Here is a 20,777-nt window from a genome sequence, read left to right on the forward strand (position 1 = left end):
CAGCAAAAAATTAGAGCATTAGAACAAGTTGAATGGGTCTGGATCCGTCTGCAGAATCCACACAGATGTTGCCCATGCATTAGGGACCGAAAATTGTGGTCCTCAATGCACGGAACGGCCGATCAACGCCATGTGCATGAGCCCTGAAATTACGTTTTCAGATAATAAAATGCTAACCTGCTTATTGATTGTTTCCACCGGCTGATAGCAGCATAAAAGGAAATATTACAAAGATTTATGTGTCAGTTTGTAGCTATAGTATTGGGCCACCTGGAGGACACTGCCTAAAGGACTATAGGGCTCTGGGTCCTCTTACATGGTCAGCCGAATTTCCCAAACAAGCGCCGGTCGAGCAAACGGGACGTCAGTCGGGGCCAGCTATTACTGTCATATTCGGGAGTTTGAATGAACAATCGTTCTTGCTTTCATTCATTCAAACGTTCTTTACGTGGTTAAGGACCACGCTATATGTGCCACATCTCCAGGTCGCCTGCCCCTCGCCCTCTTATATATTACACATCTGTATGGATTACTATGTTGTACTATCTAACTCCCTGTGATGTCGATTACACCATGGGAGCCCCCAGAGTGAGGGTGGCAGGTGCCTGTCCCTGGCATCCATATGTCCAGAAACATCCATCTCGTGTTACTTAAAATACCGCAGTTCATGTCTACCCGGCCCCAAGGATGAGGCTGATCTTGACCGTACAGAATGAGTTATTATGAAATGCGAGTAATGCCATGGCTAATGTATTTTCAAGAAACCAGCGTGAAGACGGGGGAACATAAGGGAGGCCACTACATGAGCATATCCAGGAGCGAACTGGTCATAGACCATACAGGGAAACTTCCCAGTTAGCCCTCCTCATGACCATCAGCCAGATAAGTAATGCTGGGAGCTTCAAGTACCTGTGTCCCTGGCCAGTGGCTACAGGTGCAGGTCCTGACCCCTCAAGTCAACTGTATTACTGTCCTAAGGCAACTGGACTAGGAGGACAGAACATGGCAGCTGTGGCTCTGCTGGGGCGGTATTTTGTGCTGTAATGATATTCCTGTCCCACCCACTTATTCAGTCCCCGCCTACTTGTGTTACTCTGCCTTGTGTCAATTTTGACCTGCCTACTACATGGGGCCACTTTTATTTATTTTTTTCAGGGCCACTTTATGTTCCCAGTCCATCCCTGAATATATCTGTTAAAAACCGCAGGAATCCCAAGAAAAACCTTTAAGGCTCCATTCAGACGTCCGCACTTTGGGTCCGGGTGCAGACCTCATTTTCAAAGGTGACGGAGAAACTGTGTGCTGTTCGCATCCGCATCTCCGGTCCGCGGCCCCGAACTTCTGGTCCGTGGCTCCATAAAAAAAAAATTGAATAGGCATTTCTTTTGGGGTGCTGGCCCGGTGTTTTGCGGATCCGCAAAACACTGTGGACGTGTGAATGGACCCTATGAGTTGAGGAAGCTGAGATATGAGGAGCTGTTTGATGAGGCCGTTACATTGTGAAGCTGCTGTTGCAGTTCCTGTGCCCATTAAATGTATTAAAACTGTACCCAGTGGGTCATTTTAGTACATTGCTGCCCTATAAGGGCTAGGAGTACTAGTCACATAACTTATATACCGTACAGTATATATTTTAATGGACTACTAACTACATCTCCTTCTAAAATGTGCATGCGGTGGTGGTAGACACCACGTGCAGACGGGAAGGCACAGATGCTGTGGCAATTGCACAGCACCCGAAGCCCCCCTATGAAGCTGTGCAGGAGGGGTTTTGAGAGTCAGGGGGTGAGGACGCCAAAGTCCTGCTTATTAGTTTCTTGGTTTTGGGTTGAGTGGCCATGGTGGTTCTCAATGGATAATGCTCTGGTATAAGGCCTCATGCACATGACCGTGTCCATTTTGCGGTCCGCAAATTGCAGATCTGCAAAAGACGGATACCGGCCATGTGCTTTCCGGATCGTCCAGCCCGCAATAGAGCAGTCCTATCCTTGTCCATGATACGGACAAGAATAGGACGTGTGGTTGCGGACAGTACACGGAGTGCTGTCGACATCTTTTGTGGCCCCATTGAAGTCAATGGGTCCGCATACGACCCGCAAAAAATCCTAGGGGAGCAGGTGAGATAATAAGATCCTGTCAGTAGTGGCGCGGCCGCTTTCATAGACTTGACTACACCAGAGGAATCTGTGCCATTTTAGCAGGGTTTATGCTGAGACGGTCTTGCAGCGTGATATGGAAGCATTGCCCAGTCATCCCATTGTATATCAAAATACTGTCTTGTGTGACTGAAGCAACTGGGCAGATGTCCACTGGATAAGAGGATATGTACCATTAGTAGGCCAAGTTGTACATCGGCCATACATTTAAAGACATACTTGCCTCCGGCCCCTGAAATATAGAAGGGAGGTCCGAGATACCTGGCAGAGCAGGTTAATCCGGGAGTTGCCATCAGGGGGGGCTAACTACATTTATATATATATTGGTCTATGAGAGCTGTGTAAATAAGTAGGCAGTGAGCTCCCTCTAGTGGCAGCTGAAAGTTAAAAGAATTGAGAGGCATGCAAACTTTAGCCCGGTGGCACTATTCAGAAAACTATTTATGGGCACACTCTAGTGGCACTGGTCATATAGACAATGTGTGTTGTTTTGGCAGCGTGGCTGTTATTATGGGGGCTTAGCATCTTTTTGTGGATAGGGTGACATAGATGAAAAGTTTCCACGGCACACAGTCTCCTTGAAAGTAGGCGAGCAGGTTTCCAATTTGTCATCTAAATATATTTCTAATAACAAAATCTGCAACTTTCTAATTGACTCTGACTCTTGCTGTCAGTGAATGAAAACATACTTCTGAAGTCCTGATAGGTACATGGCTCGTTACAGTGCTCTCTCTCTCTTGTCACAAGCAGAGCACCTGTGTCAGCTGGATATGATGCTTCCAATGACATCCAGGGCCGCGCCGCCTGTGGTGATGATCGGCGGTGCGGCCCTGAAGAATATAAAAAAAATATATATATATTTTTTTTTAAGACGCGCGGCCCAGTGGCCGTTTATTTCGGGCGGCCTGGGGGGCAATTGCCTCCCTGCCCCCCTGCCCCCCGGCCCAGCCCGCCCCTGGCTTCCATTCACTAACAGCAAGTACGGATGTTGAAATTGGTAAGCAAGTGAACCACAAAGGATGTTGGAAAGTTGCATATTATATCAAACTGGAAAGCCTTTTTACCTTTTACAGTAAAACTGGTCTGTAGAACCTTTTTATGCATTCTCTGATGTTCTCTATTTACTATTTATTGCACCAGGCACTTTGTTACTATTTGTTGAGGTTTTATACCTTGTTCCCTCCCCTTGGTGTTTTTTTTTTATTATTTTTCGCCCTATAAGACGCACCTAGGTTTTTGAGGAGGAAAATAAGAAAAAAAACAAAAAAAAACAAAAGGTGTGCTTTTGGTGAGCTTTGAACTAATGGTAGCCTGTGAATGACACTATTAAGGGGGATCTGTGGATGACGCACTGTTATGGGGGATCTGTGGATGACGCACTGTTATGGGGGATCTGTGGATGGCACTGTTATGGGGGATCTGTGGATGGCACTGTTATGGGGGATCTGTGGATGGCACTGTTATGGGGGATCTGTGGATGGCACTGTTATGGGGGTCTGTGGCTGACACTGTTATGGGGGTCTGTGGCTGACACTGTTATGAGCGTCTGTGGATGGCACTGTTATGAGCGTCTGTGGATGGCACTGTTATGGGGGCATCTGTGGATGGCATGACACTGCTGTGGGGGGAATCTGTGGATGACAGATAAATAGCATCTTATGCTATTTTACATCTACAGATACCCCCATAACAGTGTCAGCCACTGTGAATGACCCCCAATACAGGGAGTGGGGGCTGGCATCTACACTAGTTTTTTAATGGCAGCGGGGGCCCAGTGCAGTCATTGTATTCTATTGCACCGGGCCCCGCTCACTGTACTAATCGTATCTACGGTAACTGCAGGCAATGTTTAACTATAGAATATGTTCGATCCAGCAGCCTGTACTTACGACCATATCAGGCAGGAGGCAGGAGGCTGGGCAGGCGGGCGGGCACTGGCAGCGTAACTTCCTACGTCACGTGCCTGATCCGCCCACTTTATGAATGAAGCAGGCGGCGCGGGCACGTGACGTAGTGAGTTACGCTGCCAGTGCCCGCCCGCCTGCCCAGCCTCCTGCCTCCTGCCTGATATGGTCGTAAGTACAGGCTGCTGGATCGAACATATTCTATAGTTAAACATTGCCTGCAGTTACCGTAGATACGATTAGTACAGTGAGCGGGGCCCGGTGCAATATAATACAGTGACTGCACCGGGCCCCGCTGCCATTACAAAACTAGATGCCGGCCCCCAGCCCCTCCTCGCTGATACACACGCCGGCCGCGCTGTGCAGCATGCGGTCGGCGGTGTATCAGTGTAAACGGCAGCATTCGCCCCATAAGACGCACTGCCATTTTCCTCCCACTTTTGGGGGGGGGGGGGGGTGCGTCTTATAGGGCGAAAGATACGGTATATAGATGGTTCTTGCACTATGCAGGAATGAACATTACCCTCTTATACCGTGTAAGTATGGGAACTATACTACAACATAGAGTTTATAGATGGGTTTTGCTTAGTAACATGTAACGTATATACTGTGGCTTGTTTTTCTGTATATGCTACTGCTGCTGATTTTATATGTTTATAATTGATGTAAAACTAATAAAGTGTATATTCTGATTAATTATATGCTGTGTACCTATAATTTTGGTGTGGAGTAAAACTTAGATGTTTCTATGTTCTACAGGGTGGGCCATTTAAACTTTTCAAGATGGGTGGTGACCATGGCGGCCATTTTGAAGTCGGCCATTTTAAATCCAACTTTTGTTTTTTCAATAGGAAGAGGGTCATGTGACACATCAAACTTATTGGGAATTTCACAAGAAAAACAATGGTGTGCTTGGTTTTAACGTAACTTTATTCTTTCATGAGTTATTTACAAGTTTCTGACCACTTACAAAATGTGTTCAATGTGCTGCCCATTGTGTTGGATTGTCAATGCAACCCTCTTCTCCCACTCTTCACACACTGATAGCAACACCGCAGGAGAAATGCTAGCACAGGCTTCCAGTATCCGTAGTTTTAGGTGCTGCGCATCTCGTATCTTCACAGCATAGACGATTGCCTTCAGATGATACGAGATGTGCAGCACCTGAAACTACGGATACTGGAAGCCTGTGCTAGCATTTCTCCTGCGGTGTTGCTATCAGTGTGTGAAGAGTGGGAGAAGAGGGTTGCATTGACAATCCAACACAATGGGCAGCACATTGAACACATTTTGTAAGTGGTCAGAAACTTGTAAATAACTCATGAAAGAATAAAGTTACGTTAAAACCAAGCACACCATTGTTTTTCTTGTGAAATTCCCAATAAGTTTGATGTGTCACATGACCCTCTTCCTATTGAAAAAACAAAAGTTGGATTCAAAATGGCTGACTTCAAAATGGCCGCCATGGTCACCACCCATCTTGAAAAGTTTCCCCCCTCACATATACTAATGTGCCACAAACAGGAAGTTAATATCACCAACCATTCCCATTTTATTAAGGTGTATCCATATAAATGGCCCACCCTGTACTTGGATGAAGTCAAGGGCACATTTGCCTTCCAATATCATAGAGGAGACCTCGGCACAGACGGGAAACTGCACAGGGCTACCCTCTCATGTGTTCTCCATTAATGCGTGAGGAATCCTTTCTTCTCTTAAGGGGTGAACGGTCCTTAAGGGGTTGTCCCATCTGGGACATTTATGGCATATTGGATATGCCATAAATCTCTGATAGCTGCAGGTCGCACCCAGAGGTGCACCACCAATGAGGCCAGGTGAGACGCTCGCCTCAGGCGGCACCAGGTAGGGGCAAGAGAGGGGCAGCTGAAGGGCTATTAGCGCTTTCATTGTGGCAAAGGGGTTAGGTTAAGAAATCCTGTATCACTGTCCTGAGGAAGGGGGTCATTTACCCATGAAACGCGTTGACAATAAAGTTATTATTGGAACCATACGCATATCTTGATGTGATCCTTGGCAGCGCCCACAGAAGAGGTTCAACTGGTTTTCACCATTTTGTCTAGGTTAAGAAATTGGCATTGAGGGGGGGTTTGCCGTTTCAGTTTTCGCCTCAGGCAGCAGAAAGGCTAGGTGCACCCTTGGTCACACCTCTGGGACCTACTCCTATGTCAAGAATGGGGTATAGAAGGGAACAGAGCACACCTTGCATGCAGGTCATCTCAATTCGCTTCTATGGGACTTCCAAAAATAGCTTAGTACTTCTGGGCCCTATTATTGAGATAGTAGAGGGTCCCAGAGGTGAGACCTGCACCTATTAGACATTTATGGCATATGGTTGATGTCTGTAACACCTATGGCTCAACACAGATATCAAAGACTGTACACACTATAGGGCAGGTTTATAGGGGATGGTCAGGACTGCTGTGGATTTTCAGAGAAATCTACGGCAGAACCTGAAACGTGGATTTCTAGATTCGCTCCATTCTAGATCAGTGGGGCTAATATTTAGCTTTTCATCACAGAATCCACTTGAACAATGAACAAGCTGCGGTGTCGACCATATTCGGTGCAGATAACATGCGAACGAGGGCTGAATTTCCCCTCGATTGTTGGCAGAATTAGTCCTGATTTCAGCGGGGGAACATCTTGGCTGATATACTGTACAGTAGGACTGCAGTGAAAACTCTTTCTTAGGGGCTGTTTACACTATGGATTTTGCAGACAGAATTTGGCGCATATTCCATGCCAAAAAGCCTCCAGGTGGCTGCACTGCCATTCATACAGCATTGGTTTATGCCCTTTCTTGGCGTGGTCGGGGCCATAAACTGTGACCTCCCATTGAACACTGGGAAGTGGATTTTGCACAGGCTTTTTGGCAAATGACGCAGTGTGACCGGTTTCACTCATAGGGTTTCATTGCAAAAACACAGCATTTTTAGGAAATTATAAAAGGCAGTAAATCGGTCTTTTTTTTTTTTCACTTGCATTTAATTTTTTTTGTGGGTTAATTGCGTTTTTTGGGGTTTTTTTTTTCAAAATGCAGCCTGCTCTGGGTATAGCTTTTTTTTTCAGACATTTGCTCTTAGATGTCTCTACAGGGGAAAAAATGCCTGAAAAAATGCCCAAATCCCTGCAAAAAGTGTGTGAGAAGTGATGTTTATGTCCGGGTGCTGACACATTATAGTCAATGGACCAATTAATATAGGTTCGATTTTCACCCAAGACATGTGAACGAGTGTGCACTAAAAACGGAGAGCACATGGGGGCCATCTGTGAGCGGTCTGTTTAGCAACTTGTTCATTTTTACCAACCACAGCCTCTTCCTAGGCCACTGAGTGGTTAGTTTATGTGATATTTTTATACAGCAGGTTGTTACGGACGCGGCAATACCTAATATGTATACTTCTTTTTATATATTTAAGTTTTACACACTAACAGCATTTTATTTTTTTCTACGGCATTCAGGTGAGGAGGTGGATCATGTGATATTTCTGTAGAGCCGGTCGTTACAGACGCAGCAATACCCAATATGTCTGGTTTTCTTTTTTTTTTCTTTTTTTTTTACAATTTTATGTTTTAGTTTGGGAATTATTTTTTTTTACTTGGAACTTTATTTTTTTATTATTATGAAAACCACTTTTAAACTTTTTATTTTTGTCCCACTTTGGGACTACAACCTCTCGGGTCTGATCCCTTCTGCAATGTATTACAATACAACATGTATTGTAATGCATTGACTGTCAGCTTGTATGCTGACAGCCTGCCTGTGAGACCCAGCCTAAGGGCTGGATCTCACAGGCTTCCGTAGAAGGCAAGCTCCGATGTCTATGGAAGGCATCGCTTGCATTCTCTGCCATCGGGTCCCTGCCACTACAGTGCGGGGATCCGATGGGGAAGTGGAGGGCACCCGTACCCTTCGCAAACCCTCTGTATGCCGCGGTCAGCTTTGACTGAGGCATACAAGGGGTTAACACAACGGCAACAGTGTTTTCACCGATGCCAGCGTATGCAGCAGCTCCTGCACCCACCTGATCAGCCTGCCGTACATGTACATCACTGGTCCTTAAGTGACATCGTCCAGCTGGGTCCTTAAGGGGTTAAAGGCTATGAACACCTTTGAAGAGAAAGTTGTTTCTGATTGCATTTTACTCATTTTGGGCTAAAAATCATTTGGCCCTTATTAAAAAAAAAAAAAAAAAACAGGGTAAAATGTTAGTCTATCTGCAGAGTATCTTTTGCTTTGCGTTTTGACAGTGAACCCATCCAGTTGCTGCTCTGATGGCTGGACGTACTGTATAGTCATTATCTTTGAATTCCTGACAGCTCATAAACATTCAATATAGCCAAATTGTTATCAAACTGATAAGAATATGGCTTAGATGCATGTTGAGGAGGTGTCAAGAATTCAGAGATAAGGGCAAGACATCCAGTTGTCAGAGCGGCAACCTGATGGGTTCCAATCACATGTTTCAAAACTGCATTTCAAAATTCTGCTGGATCCAGTTGGAACCAATGATTTCCTAGGATTCATATATTTATCATGGATTCATGACCTTAATAGCTTATTGTTCTTCTCGTAGGTCCAGAGGTTGAACGAGTGGAGAGTCATGTGTCTAGTAAAGCATCTGAACCCCCTGTAAGTATTTCTATTCATGGTGATATTGTTCAGAAATGTCATATATATATAAGCTTGTCTGATGGAATTGTTCACTTTCTCTTCAGGCAGTAAAAGAGAAGTTCAGCCCCCTGAAGCAGAGGAGTCCCCCCGCCAGCCGCCCCCACCTGTCCCCGGAGGAAATCAAAGACGCGGATCGAGCGGTGAGAATTTCCTTTCATTCATTAGAAGAAAGGGAAAAGGATGTTGGGCTCAGATGTAGCTTGCAGTGGGGTCATCTCCTCCACCCGACATCCTGTGCAATGCTACTAGGTGAAGAGCCATGGAGAACTGGACCCGATGAGAGGTTCCTCAAATCTGAATTACCTTGATTCTCAGTTATTTCCTGCCCTGGCAGCTCAGTTGGCTTACATCCCTCTGGGCAGCACATTGAGATATTCAAAGGTAACAGCCTCAGGGTCCCATAGGAAATTTTAAAATGGAAAGATTTTTTTTTTTTTTAGTTCATGTCCACCTTTCCAATTTTAGGTACAAACTTCTGTGCTGATTATGATATCTCTTTGTTGGGATCAGAGCTGTATGCAAATTCAGTCAGATCGTTATATAATAAAACACAGTATGCAGCCACCACTAGGGGGAGCTGATTGCAGTAAGGCTTTTTACAACTAGCATTGAACTCAGCAGGAGCCATAAACTCACCCTAGTGGTTGCTACAGGTAAAACAAATGACTACATGAAACAGTTGAGTTTTGTGGTTCGTCTATAATGACACAACTTTTAACTTTCTCTTTGGCCTACTTGTGCATTCAGTTTACTTTTTCATCAAATGTTTGTGAGATTTTACTAATATACAAGGTGGACAGAGCAGGCAACCACCTAGGGCACCATGGGCACATTTTTAGGATTAGTAACAATGCCCGACCTCTAAAGTTCTTTACACAAACAAATGGATTCTGTCTCCAAGAGGATGTTAATAAAGCAGGTACCAGGTTTCAGTCAGCGCTTCCTTTTTGATCGGGGATACGACCTGACAACTGACCCTTGTCATGTTCCAAGGCTTGTTGAAAAATTAAACGTTGACTTATATTGAGCCACATCAATAGGTGGCACTAGTGAGACAGTTCTCTTTCTCTAGTAGATAGCTCTTTGCATATTATTTTCCCATGGAGCATTGCCACTAAGTCTTCATATGTAGCTGGTCTCCTTAACCCTTTCATGACCAAGGGTCATTGATACCCCCGTGACCACGTTTAATTTTGCAAATCTGACACGTGTCACTTTATGTGGTAATAACTTTGGAACGCTTTTACTTATGCAAACCACTCTGAGATTGTTTTCTCATGACACATTGTACTTTATGACAGTCACAAATTTGAGTCAATATATTTCACCTTTATTTATGAAAAAATCCCAAATTTACCCAAAATTTGGAAAAATTAGCAATTTTCTAAATTTCAATTTCCCGGCTTTTAAAACAGGAAGTGATACCTCATAAAATACTTATTGCTTAACATTCCCCATATGTCTACTTTATGTTGGCATCATTTTGTAAATGTCATTTTATTTTTTTAGGACGTTAGAAGGCTTATAATTTTTTAAGCAATTCTTAACATTTTTAAGAACATTTCCAAAACCCACTTTTTAAGGACTAGTTCAGTTCTGAAGTCACTTTGTGGGGCTTACATATTGGAAACCCCCAATAAATGACCCCATTGTAGAAACTACACCCCTCAAGCTACTCAAAACTGATTTTACAAACTTTGTTAACAGCCAAACAAAACTCAATATTTATTACCCTGATTCTGCGGTTTACAGAAACACCCCACATGTGGTCGTAAATTGATGTAAGGGCACACGGCAGGGCGTAGAAGAAATGGAGCGTCATTTTGAAAGGCAGATTTTGTTGAACTGGTTTTTAGATGCCATGTCCCATTTGAAGCCCCCCCCTGATGCACCCTTACAGTAGAAACTCCCAAAAAGTGACCCCATTTTGGAAACTAGGGAATAAGGTGCCAGTTTTATTGGTACTATTTTGGGGTACACATAGGCGTGCGCAGCCTATTGCATTAGGGTGTGCACCCTAAAGCACAAGCACAAGCACACACCGCGCGTGTATGTATGTATGTATATACCGTATTTTTCGCTTTATAAGACGCACTTTTTCCCCCCCAAAAGTGGGAGGAAAATGGCAGTGCGTCTTATAAAGCGAACACTGCCATGTTTACTTTGGTCACGCTGATACATCGCAAGCCGCGATGTATCAGAGGGGTGGGAGGAGGGGACGGAGGCTGGCAACACTCGCGGCGGGGCCCGATGCAGTCACTGTACTGTAATACATCGGACCCCGCTCACGGTAATTATCACATGTAAAGTCTATAATCTTCAAGCAGTGTCTCTGCTTTAAACTAGGGCAATCCTCTGTAGTGCAACTCACTATGAAAGCGGCAGGCAGAGCGGCAGCGTAACCTCGCGAATCTCACTTATTCATGGGAAGGAAGTGGGAGGAGCATTAATGAGTGAGAATCGCGAGGTTACGCTGCCGCTCTGCCTGCCGCTTTCATAGTGAGTTGCACTACAGAGGATTGCCCTAGTTTAAAGCAGAGACACTGCTTGAAGATTATAGACTTTACATATGAAAACGGCTTCATTACACTCTGCTTTCTTCTATACCAGTACTCACTATGAAAGCAGCGGTCCTGCCGGCGCGTGACGTCAATTACTCGGTCATGCTCCTCCCACTTCATTAATGAAGCTGGCAGGAGCGTGACTGACTGAGTGAGTGACGTCACGTGCTGGCCGGACTGCTGCTTTCATAGTGAGTACTGGTATAGAAGAAAGCAGAGCCATTAAAAGATTTTACATATAAAGTCTACTGTGTGCCCGATGGTGTAATGGGGGTCACTATTCACACAGGGACAATATACTGTGACACATGATACTGTGACCAGCATAAGATCATCTTATGCTGGTCACAGTATCATATGTGTCACAGTATATTGTCCCTGTGTGAATAGTGACCCCCATTACATAAGATGCTATATATGATGCTACATCCCCCGTAGTAGTGCGTCACCCACAGGTCCCCCCATAAAAGTGCATCACCCACAGGTCCCCCCATAACAGTGCGTCACCCACAGGTCCCCCCATAACAGTGCGTCACCCACAGGTCCCCCCATAACAGTGCGTCACCCACAGGTCCCCCCATAACAGTGCGTCACCCACAGGTCCCCCCATAACAGTGCGTCACCCACAGGTCCCCCCATAACAGTGCGTCACCCACAGGTCCCCCCATAACAGTGCGTCACCCACAGGTCCCCCCATAACAGTGCGTCACCCACAGGTCCCCCCATAACAGTGCGTCACCCACAGGTCCCCCCATAACAGTGCGTCATCCACAGACCACCATTAGTTCAAAACCCCTCCAAAAGCACACCTTTTGGTTCAAATTTTTTTTTTCTTATTTTCCTCCTCAAAAATCTAGGTGCGTCTTATCATCAGGTGCGTCTTATAAAGCGAAAAATACGGTATATATAGCCCTTATGCCTCATTAGCCCCATATGCCTCATTAGCCCCATATGCCTCATTAGCCCCATATGCCTCATTAGCCCCCATATGCCTTATTAGCCACCATTATGCCTCTCTAGCCCCCATATGCCTTATTAGCCACCATTATGCCTCTCATTAGCTTCCATTATTTATAATAGAGCCTCATTTTTTATAAAATAGCAGCCTCATTTTTTATAAAATAAAAAAACACTTACCTCTCTGCTCCTGGACGCCGCCGCTCCTCGCCGCCCGCGATCTTCTTCCTCCTGCTCTGAACTGGCGCGCACAGCATGACGTTACAAAGCGCCTCACGCTGTGCGCAGCCCTGCACAGCTGACAGCCGAGGACCAGGAAGCGGTAAGTACATAGTGTTCACCGCTTCCTGTTCCAGCAGGCTTGATTAGAGTGTGCCCAGGCACATCCGGCACACCCCGTGCGCACGCCTATGGGGGTACATATGATTTTCATATCACATTTTTTGTGAGGCAAGGTAACCAAAAAATGGCTGTTTTGGCACGGTTTTTATTTTTAACAAAATTCATCTGATGGAAGATCATGTGCTATTTTTATAGAGCAGGTTGTTACGGACGCAATGATATCAAATATGTCTACTTTGTTTGTTTGTTTGTTTCAGTTTTACATAATAAAGCATTTTTTTTAAATTATGTTTTTGTGTCTCCATTTTCTGAACCCCTTTATTTTTTTTATTTTTCTGCCGATCGTCTTGTGCAGGGGCTCGTTTTTTGAAGAAAGTGTTGACGTTTTTATTGGTACCATTTTTGGGTACATATGATTTTTTGATCATTCATTACTACACTTTATGGGGCAGGGTGACCAAAAAATTGGTTGTTTTGGAACAGTTTCTATTTATTTATTTTTACAGCGTTCACCTGAGGGGTTAGGTCATGTGACATTTCTATAGAGCAGATCGTTATGGACGTGGCAATACCTAATATAGTGTTTCCATAGTCTGAGAGCCATAGCTTTTTTATTTTTTGACCAATCGTCTTGGGTAGAGTATCATTTTTTGCGGGATGAGGTGACGGTTAGATTGGTACTATTGTGGGGGGCATATGCCTTTTTGATCGCTTGGTGTTGCAACTTTTGTGATGTAAGGTGACAAAAAATGTTTTTTTTGGCACTGTTTTTATTTTTATTTTTTACGGTGTTCAGCTGAGGGGTTAGGTCATGTGATATTTTTATAGCGCTGGTTGCTATGGACACTGTGATACCTAATATGTATACTTTTTTTAATTTATTTAACTTTAACACAATAATAGCATATTTGAAACAAAAAAATTGTTTTAGTGTCTCCACGTTCTAAGAGCTATAGTTCTTTTTATTTTTAGTTGCAATAGGTTTTTATTGAGAATTTTTGTGCAATAAAATCGAACATACACTGTGGACGCAGCCACGTAAGAGTGCACACAACTTATACATAAGATACACAATAGCACAAAAACTATGCAGTAACACATTCTATTATGCGTAAGTACCAGGGCATCCGCTTGGATGCTGCCAACCTGGTACTTCTGTTATTATTCAATACCATCTTACAGGAGAGTTTAGAGAAATATAAAACATAAGCTCAGCTATTACCAAGCGTAATTGAACAAAAATAGCAGCAATACATATAGTTGTAGTAGTGTGCAAGGGAAGAACAGCACATAAATAAAGAATAAAAAACAAAAACAAAACATAATACATAATACAGGCATGAGAGAATAGTGTGTGACACCTTAACATATCCATATGCGGAGTGGTAAGGAGGGGAGGGGGGTATTTTTTTAAATATTTTTTAAGCGATTTTCCTATGTAGGGGCTCATTTTTTGCGGGATGAGGTAACGTAAGGTACCATTTTGTGGGACATACGCCTTTTTGATCGCTGGGTGTTGCACTTTTTGTGACGTAAGGTGACAAAAATGGCTTTTTTTGACACTGTTTTTTTTTTTTTTTATGGTGTTTATCGCATAGGGTAGATCATGTGATATATTTATAGAGCCGGTCGTTACATGTATAGTTTTTTTTTATTTATTTGATTTTTTTAATGACATAAATGAACGAATATGAGAAAAGACAATTTTTATTTGATTTTTATTTCCATTTTTTTTCTTCACTTGTTTTTTACACTTTTTATTTATTTATCAAGACTCATCTGGATCTTGAAGATCCAGTGGGCCTGATCACTATACAGTGCATTGCAATCGTTATCTATTGCAATGCACTGTATAGTCAGTGCTACACTTACCCTTAGGCTGATCAGACCCTCATGGTCTGATCAGCCTTAGATACATGGCAGCCGGGACACCTTTGTAAGGCGTCTGGTTGCCATGGCAACTATCTGGCCGCTGCCATTGCGGCAGCGGAGGCCCGATGCAAGAGAGAGGGAGCTCACTCCCTCTCAACCCCATGGATGTCGCGGGCGGCTGCTGACCGCGGCATCTATGGGGTTAGACGGCCTAGATCGGTGCCAGCAGAGTGTTAGCTGTAAGTTACAGCTAACATTCTCTGCTGATGGCAGCAAGTCCGTTCCTGAGCCGCTGCCATCAAAGCCGGCACAGAGGAGCAGGGGGAATCAGGGGAACGAGGATAATGGCGACATCTTGAGGCACTGGGGGGGCACTAAAATTCACTGGGGACACAGAAATCATCAGGGGCTCGGCGGCACACAGGGGGTCTTACCCGATTTCAGGTTGTGATCTCCAGAATGGAGATCACAGCTTTAAACTGGCATTTTTATATTGCTGCACTCCGATTGGTTAGTCTGGCAGTAGCTTTATTCCAAGCGTTTTGCAGCGCTTGGATTAAAGAGCTGCCATGACGTTTATACACGTGCTAGCTGCACGGGGTATGTGCAGATAGCACCTATATAGCCGTATGGAAGTTGTGAAGGGGTTAAGGAGAGCCAGTACCTACCCTAAGCAACATTGGTAAGGTAAATGAGCACTGGAATGGGCTCAGATGAGTGATAGAGCCAAGGGAGATACCTCTTTGCATATTTTTTTCCCATGGAGCATTGCCAGTAAGTCCTCATACATAGCTGGTGTACTTGGGTTTTCTGAGACTTACATACCGGTACTGATGACTTATACTTTAGATAGGTCATCAGTATGTGATCGGTGAAGGTCCAAAACCCAGGACCCCCACCGGTCAGCTGTTTGAGAAGGTACCGGCGCTCACAGTAGCGCTGCAGCCTTTTCTTAGCTTTCTCTAGTCCAGTGACAACACGTTCATGGGTCTCAGGGTCTAGAAGCAGTTCAGTCCCATACAAGTGAATAGGGCTAAGCTGGGATACCAAGTAGCCCCTATACAATGTATGACGCTGTGTTTGGTGAGTAGGGAGATGGCCACGGCGCTCACAGTAGTGCTGGGGTCTTCTCCAACAGCTGATTAGAGAGGGTCCTGAGTGTCGAACCCCCACCAATCAGATACTGATGACCTTTCCAGAGGATACAGTACAGACCAAAAGTTTGGACACACCTTCTCATTCAAAGAGTTTTCTTTATTTTCATGACCATGAAAATTGTAGATTCACACTGAAGGAATAAAAACTATGAATTAACACATGTGGAATTATATATATATATATATATATATAAAACAAACAAGTGTGAAACAACAGAAAATATGTCATATTCTAGGTTCTTCAAAGTAGCCACCTTTTGCTTTGATTACTGCTTTGCACACTCTTGGCATTCTCTTGATGAGCTTCAAGAGGTAGTCCCCTGAAATGGTTTTCACTTCACAGGTGTGCCCTGTCAGGTTTAATAAGTGGGATTTCTTGCCTTATAAATGGGGTTGGGACCATCAGTTGCGTTGAGGAGAAGTCAGGTGGATACACAGCTGATAGTCCTACTGAATAGACTGTTAGAATTTGTATTATGGCAAGAAAAAAGCAGCTAAGTAAAGAAAAACGAGTGGCCATCATTACTTTAAGAAATAAAGGTCAGTCAGTCAGCCGAAAAATTGGGAAAACTTTGAAAGTAAGGGCTATTTGACCATGAAGGAGAGTGATGGGGTGCTGCAACAGATGACCTGGCCTCCACAGTCACCGGACCTGAACCCAATCGAGATGGTTTGGGGTGAGCTGGACCGCAGAGTGAAGGCAAAAGGGCCAACAAGTGCCAAGCATCTCTGGGAACTCCTTCAAGACTGTTGGAAGACCATTTCAGGGGACTACCTCTTGAAGCTCATCAAGAGAATGCCAAGAGTGTGCAAAGCAGTAATCAAAGCAAAAGGTGGCTACTTTGAAGAACCTAGAATATGACTTATTTTCAGTTGTTTCACACTTGTTTGTTATGTATATAATTCCACATGTGTTAATTCATAGTTTTGATGCCTTCATAGTCATGAAAATAAAGAAAACTCTTTGAATGAGAAGGTGTGTCCAAACTTTTGGTCTGTACTGTAGGTCATCAGTATATAACCTTTTAAGGTGAGCCAGTACCTACCCATAGCAATGCTGATTAAGGAAGTGGAACGGGCCCAGATGAGGGATGGAGCCAGGGGAGACAATTCTCCCTCTCCTTAAAGAGGACCTTTCATCAGCATCAAGTATGTAAACTGAATATACATACATGGAGAGCGGCGCCCAGGGATCCCCCTGCACTTACTATTATCCCCGGGCGCCGCTCCGTTCTCCGGTTACAGGCTCCGGTAAAGTCATAGTTAGGCTCCACCCATTTGAGCCTGCCGGCGTCTCTTTCTCCTATGTTGTAGCGCTGGCCAATCGCAGCGCTCAGCTCATAGCATGGCTAAGAGCTGAGCGCTGCGATTGGCCAGCGCTACAAATAAGGGGAAAGAGACGCCGGCAGGCTCAAATGGGTGGAGCCTAACTATGACTTTACCGGAGCCTGTAACCTGAGAACGGAGCGGCGCCCGGGGATAATAGTAAGTGCAGGGGGATCCCTGGGCGCCGCTCTCCATGTATGTATATTCAGTTTACATACTTGATGCTGATGAAAGGTCCTCTTTAAGGATACCTCTTATTATTTTCACATGGAGTATTTCCACTAACTCTTCATACACAGCCAGTCTCCTTAAGGAGAGCCAGTACCTACCCTAAGCAACATTGAAGAAGGATAGAGTAAGGAGAGGAATGGCAGGAGCCGGTGGACCATACTACAGATACATGAGTGGAGGAAATGGTTTGTAGGTATTATAAATGAGGGCAAGGTAGAAAGGAAGTGACAGAGAGCAATTCAATAGATGATTTTCCAACAGCACTGATGCTGAACTTCACGGTCTGAATTCTGAAACCCCTAGCTTGGACACCAAGAGCTTACCCTACTCTGTGGTATAGCAATAGGGATTCAGTTTGACGTTTGGCAAGCAGTAGTTGGGACCTAAAGGCTTCTCTATCACTTAGGAGAATTTTAGTACTATAATGGCAAGGGATTGCTGGTGAGGACCCTGGTGCAGATAATGAATTGGGGCCGAGCTGCTGCAAAAATGTCTTGTGCTTGCCAGCCTGAAGCTGGACATTCCACCATACCTATGCAGAAAACTATAGGACCATCTGTAAGGGAGTTGTGTCAATGTTCCTAGGGATCATAATTACATTTTCATATATGGCTTTTGCGAATGAAGGAGCATAACCTGACCCTGAGCCTCAGCCCCATGCAAAACATCTCAGTCCGTCTTGATCTCTTGTTTCCTGTTTTCATCTCTGCCAGTGTGTCTTACGTGTTACATCAACAAAGGTTTTTCCTGTGAATAAAATTCTGTGGTGTTTCCTTTGTAACTCACTTGTAAAGAAGCCAGAAGTTCTCCTACTCATTTCCACCAAAGACTAGAATGAACTAAAAGTCTGCAGCTTACTTGGGTAGCTTAAAAAAAATTGTTTATGTGGGCAATGGGCAATTTTTGTTTGTGGGCCACCTGTCAGTAGGCCCAATGAAGAATAGAGTCAGCATCTCCTTAGCCCAAGCTTATCACCAGAGATTGGTGGTGTATATCTCCCTGTTTTAGGTCACCAGGGAGCAGTAAGAATCTGGTCTGGTCATGGTATTCAGATACAAGGCTTGGGCCACAGGTGATGGAAAGGATAACTTTGTCTCTAACTGTGTCAGCCTCCACATGATACACAAGGGGACAGTAGATTAGTTTTTCGGCTTAGTCCGTGCTACGATGCCTCCCTCCTTGAATTTCAAATGTCTAAATCCATGTATTCACACCTGAGGTATCAGCAATGTTATTGAAAGCTATCTAATATGGCACTCTGAGGGCTCTGTATGCCAGGCATAGATGAGAAGCTCAACTCACCTTCAGTTGTTGTCTCCTGATAATGAGACATAGGATGCTGCTGCTGCAGATAATGGTGGTGGTTATTGTTTTTGATGAGGTTTTTTTTTGTTTTCAGGCACAGAAGGAGAAACTACACGCAGAGTTAAAGAAAGTTTTGCTACTGAAAGGGCAAAGAAACTCTGCAGAGCAAGAGGAACCAAAGATGGAGGCTAATGTGAAGATAACAGAGGTGGGATATCCTCCAATTTTGTACTTATAATCCAACCTCAGATGTGAAGCCACAGTTTGTATGGTATAAAGCACTTTCGGGAAATCCTATGCATGTGGTTTTACAGCTCTGCCTGTTCTGATTGACTGCTATGTATAAGCACAAGCTCATCATAAATAGGCTCACTAGAAGGTCAATGTATGTAGAGCTGATTTTCTTTACAGCGGTGATTATAAATTAGAGGCATCCAAACAACCAATCTAATAAAAGATTCTAAGGTACACAAAAGCAAACTTGATAGACATTTTTTATTCTAGAAATTTGGTTTGGGAAGTATGAACATAATTTTAGACTCTTGTGCTTAATGTCTTGCCATGTTTTTCCAGGAGAAGCTAAGAGCTTCAGAGATGGTGGAGGTGATTGTAGAAACTGAGGCACAGGCAGGAATGTCCGGCATAAACCTCTCTGGAGGAGGCAAAGACGGATTATTTGTTTCAGAAATCCTTAAGGACTCCCCTGCTGCCAGAAATTTGTCTCTGCTTGAAGGTAAATATTGCTTAGGGTTAAGGATGCATAAAACATACAGGCAGCCTATATGGCTGCCATGGGACCCTTGGAGATAGTGGACCAAGCTGTGATAGGCCACATTGGTTATTTTAATGGGTGAGGAGATCCTTTCTCTATAGGTACCATCTCCATATCGGGGATACAACAGGCATTACATAAACACAGGACTGACAATATAGTAAAGTTCACATGTTAGTCTCGTTGAGATGACCATCCAAAATTGCATTGAAAAATGGTCTACTAGAGGGGTGGTTCACTAAAAGAAGATGGTCAGTATACATAGTTTATGATGAAACTAAAAATCCATCACAAAGGAGGTGGTCCTCTCAAAGAGGTGGTCTTTGGAAGATGTTTCACTGTATAACTATCTTCAATTTTTTTGGAACTAATTAAGTCACAGATATCCTTGTACCCTCAGCTTCTAACATCTAATTTTCACAGGGGACCAGATCATAAGTGCCAGAGTTTACTTTGAAAACATTAAATATGAAGATGCATTGAAGATCCTCCAGTATGCAGAGCAATATAAAGTCTCTTACTGCCTCAAAAGGATAGTGCCATCTAGTGATGTTACTGTGTCTCCAAGCTCTGGGAGTGTGGAAGTGAAGGGTCCAAAAGCTAAGATGCCAAAAATGGTATGTAAATGTGTATATTCAACTAATGTATTACTGATGCTCTTTTTTGTGGTGCAAATGTTAGATGTTAAATGGAATGTCTCATCAGAAAATGACTTAGGGGCAAATTTATTAAGACCAGCGTTTTAGATGCTGGTCTTAGTAAAGCCCCATTGCTTAGGCGCCTGCCTCTCCATAACTTTGGCATCCAGTGCCAGTTCTAAATGTAAGACAGCTTACTAGCTGTCTTACATTTAGACCTTTTTCTACACTTGAAACAAGACCTGGCGTGAGTGGGGAGAAGTCGCATCTGCACCTGAAATGCGGCTAATTTAGGCTTATTTCAGTATAATAAATGACCCCCTTATTGTTTAAATCCCGATTTAAAAAAAAAAAAATTTGGTGAATTTAATTTTTTTTTCCATGTCATCTAGATTCAATAAAAATGTATATAACCCTGCAATTTTCATACTGGCCACTAAGCCTTATAATAGGTCATGATTTCCTGTTCTGTACAAGTAACTTTTCAGCAGCTATCTTATCCTCATAGGCAGAATTACAATGACTAGTAACTCCTCTATATAGATAAGACAGGATCCAACATTTACAATAGGTGATATCGTGGCTTATCTACTCCCTTCTGTCCACAGAGCATGCCTAGAAAACCCTCCCATAGAAGTCAATGGGTCAGCTCCTGTCCAGTGCTGCTCTCAAAAGTCGGGAAGTCTCAAAATATTTTAGCACTGGTGGCCAGAGTGAAAACTGCAAGATTTTATAAATTTTTAAAAATCTAAATAGGGACATGGAAAAAAAACTACCTAAATATGAAAAAAAAAAATTAAATAACAGGTCATGTTCTGATGACACATTCTCTTTAAGGCATGCCAGCCATGCGATTGCAA

General features: G+C 43.8%; 1 protein-coding gene across 2 annotated transcripts in view; it reads left to right on the forward strand.

The window, feature by feature from the left end:
• The window catches only part of PRX (periaxin), a 53,406-nt gene that overhangs the window by 24,590 nt on the left and 8,039 nt on the right, over nucleotides 1–20,777 (forward strand). For both annotated transcript variants that reach the window (XM_040406172.1, XM_040406174.1), the window contains exons 2-6: nucleotides 8,659–8,714; nucleotides 8,801–8,896; nucleotides 18,602–18,715; nucleotides 19,081–19,240; nucleotides 19,703–19,896. In XM_040406172.1, coding sequence (XP_040262106.1) covers nucleotides 18,689–18,715; nucleotides 19,081–19,240; nucleotides 19,703–19,896 — 381 coding nt within the window. In that variant the 5' untranslated portion in view covers nucleotides 8,659–8,714; nucleotides 8,801–8,896; nucleotides 18,602–18,688. The remainder of the gene's footprint in view (nucleotides 1–8,658; nucleotides 8,715–8,800; nucleotides 8,897–18,601; nucleotides 18,716–19,080; nucleotides 19,241–19,702; nucleotides 19,897–20,777) is intronic.

The sequence above is a fragment of the Bufo bufo genome, chromosome 8, assembly GCF_905171765.1.
Source record: "Bufo bufo chromosome 8, aBufBuf1.1, whole genome shotgun sequence".
In the NCBI taxonomy this organism is placed as follows: Eukaryota; Metazoa; Chordata; class Amphibia; order Anura; family Bufonidae; genus Bufo; species Bufo bufo.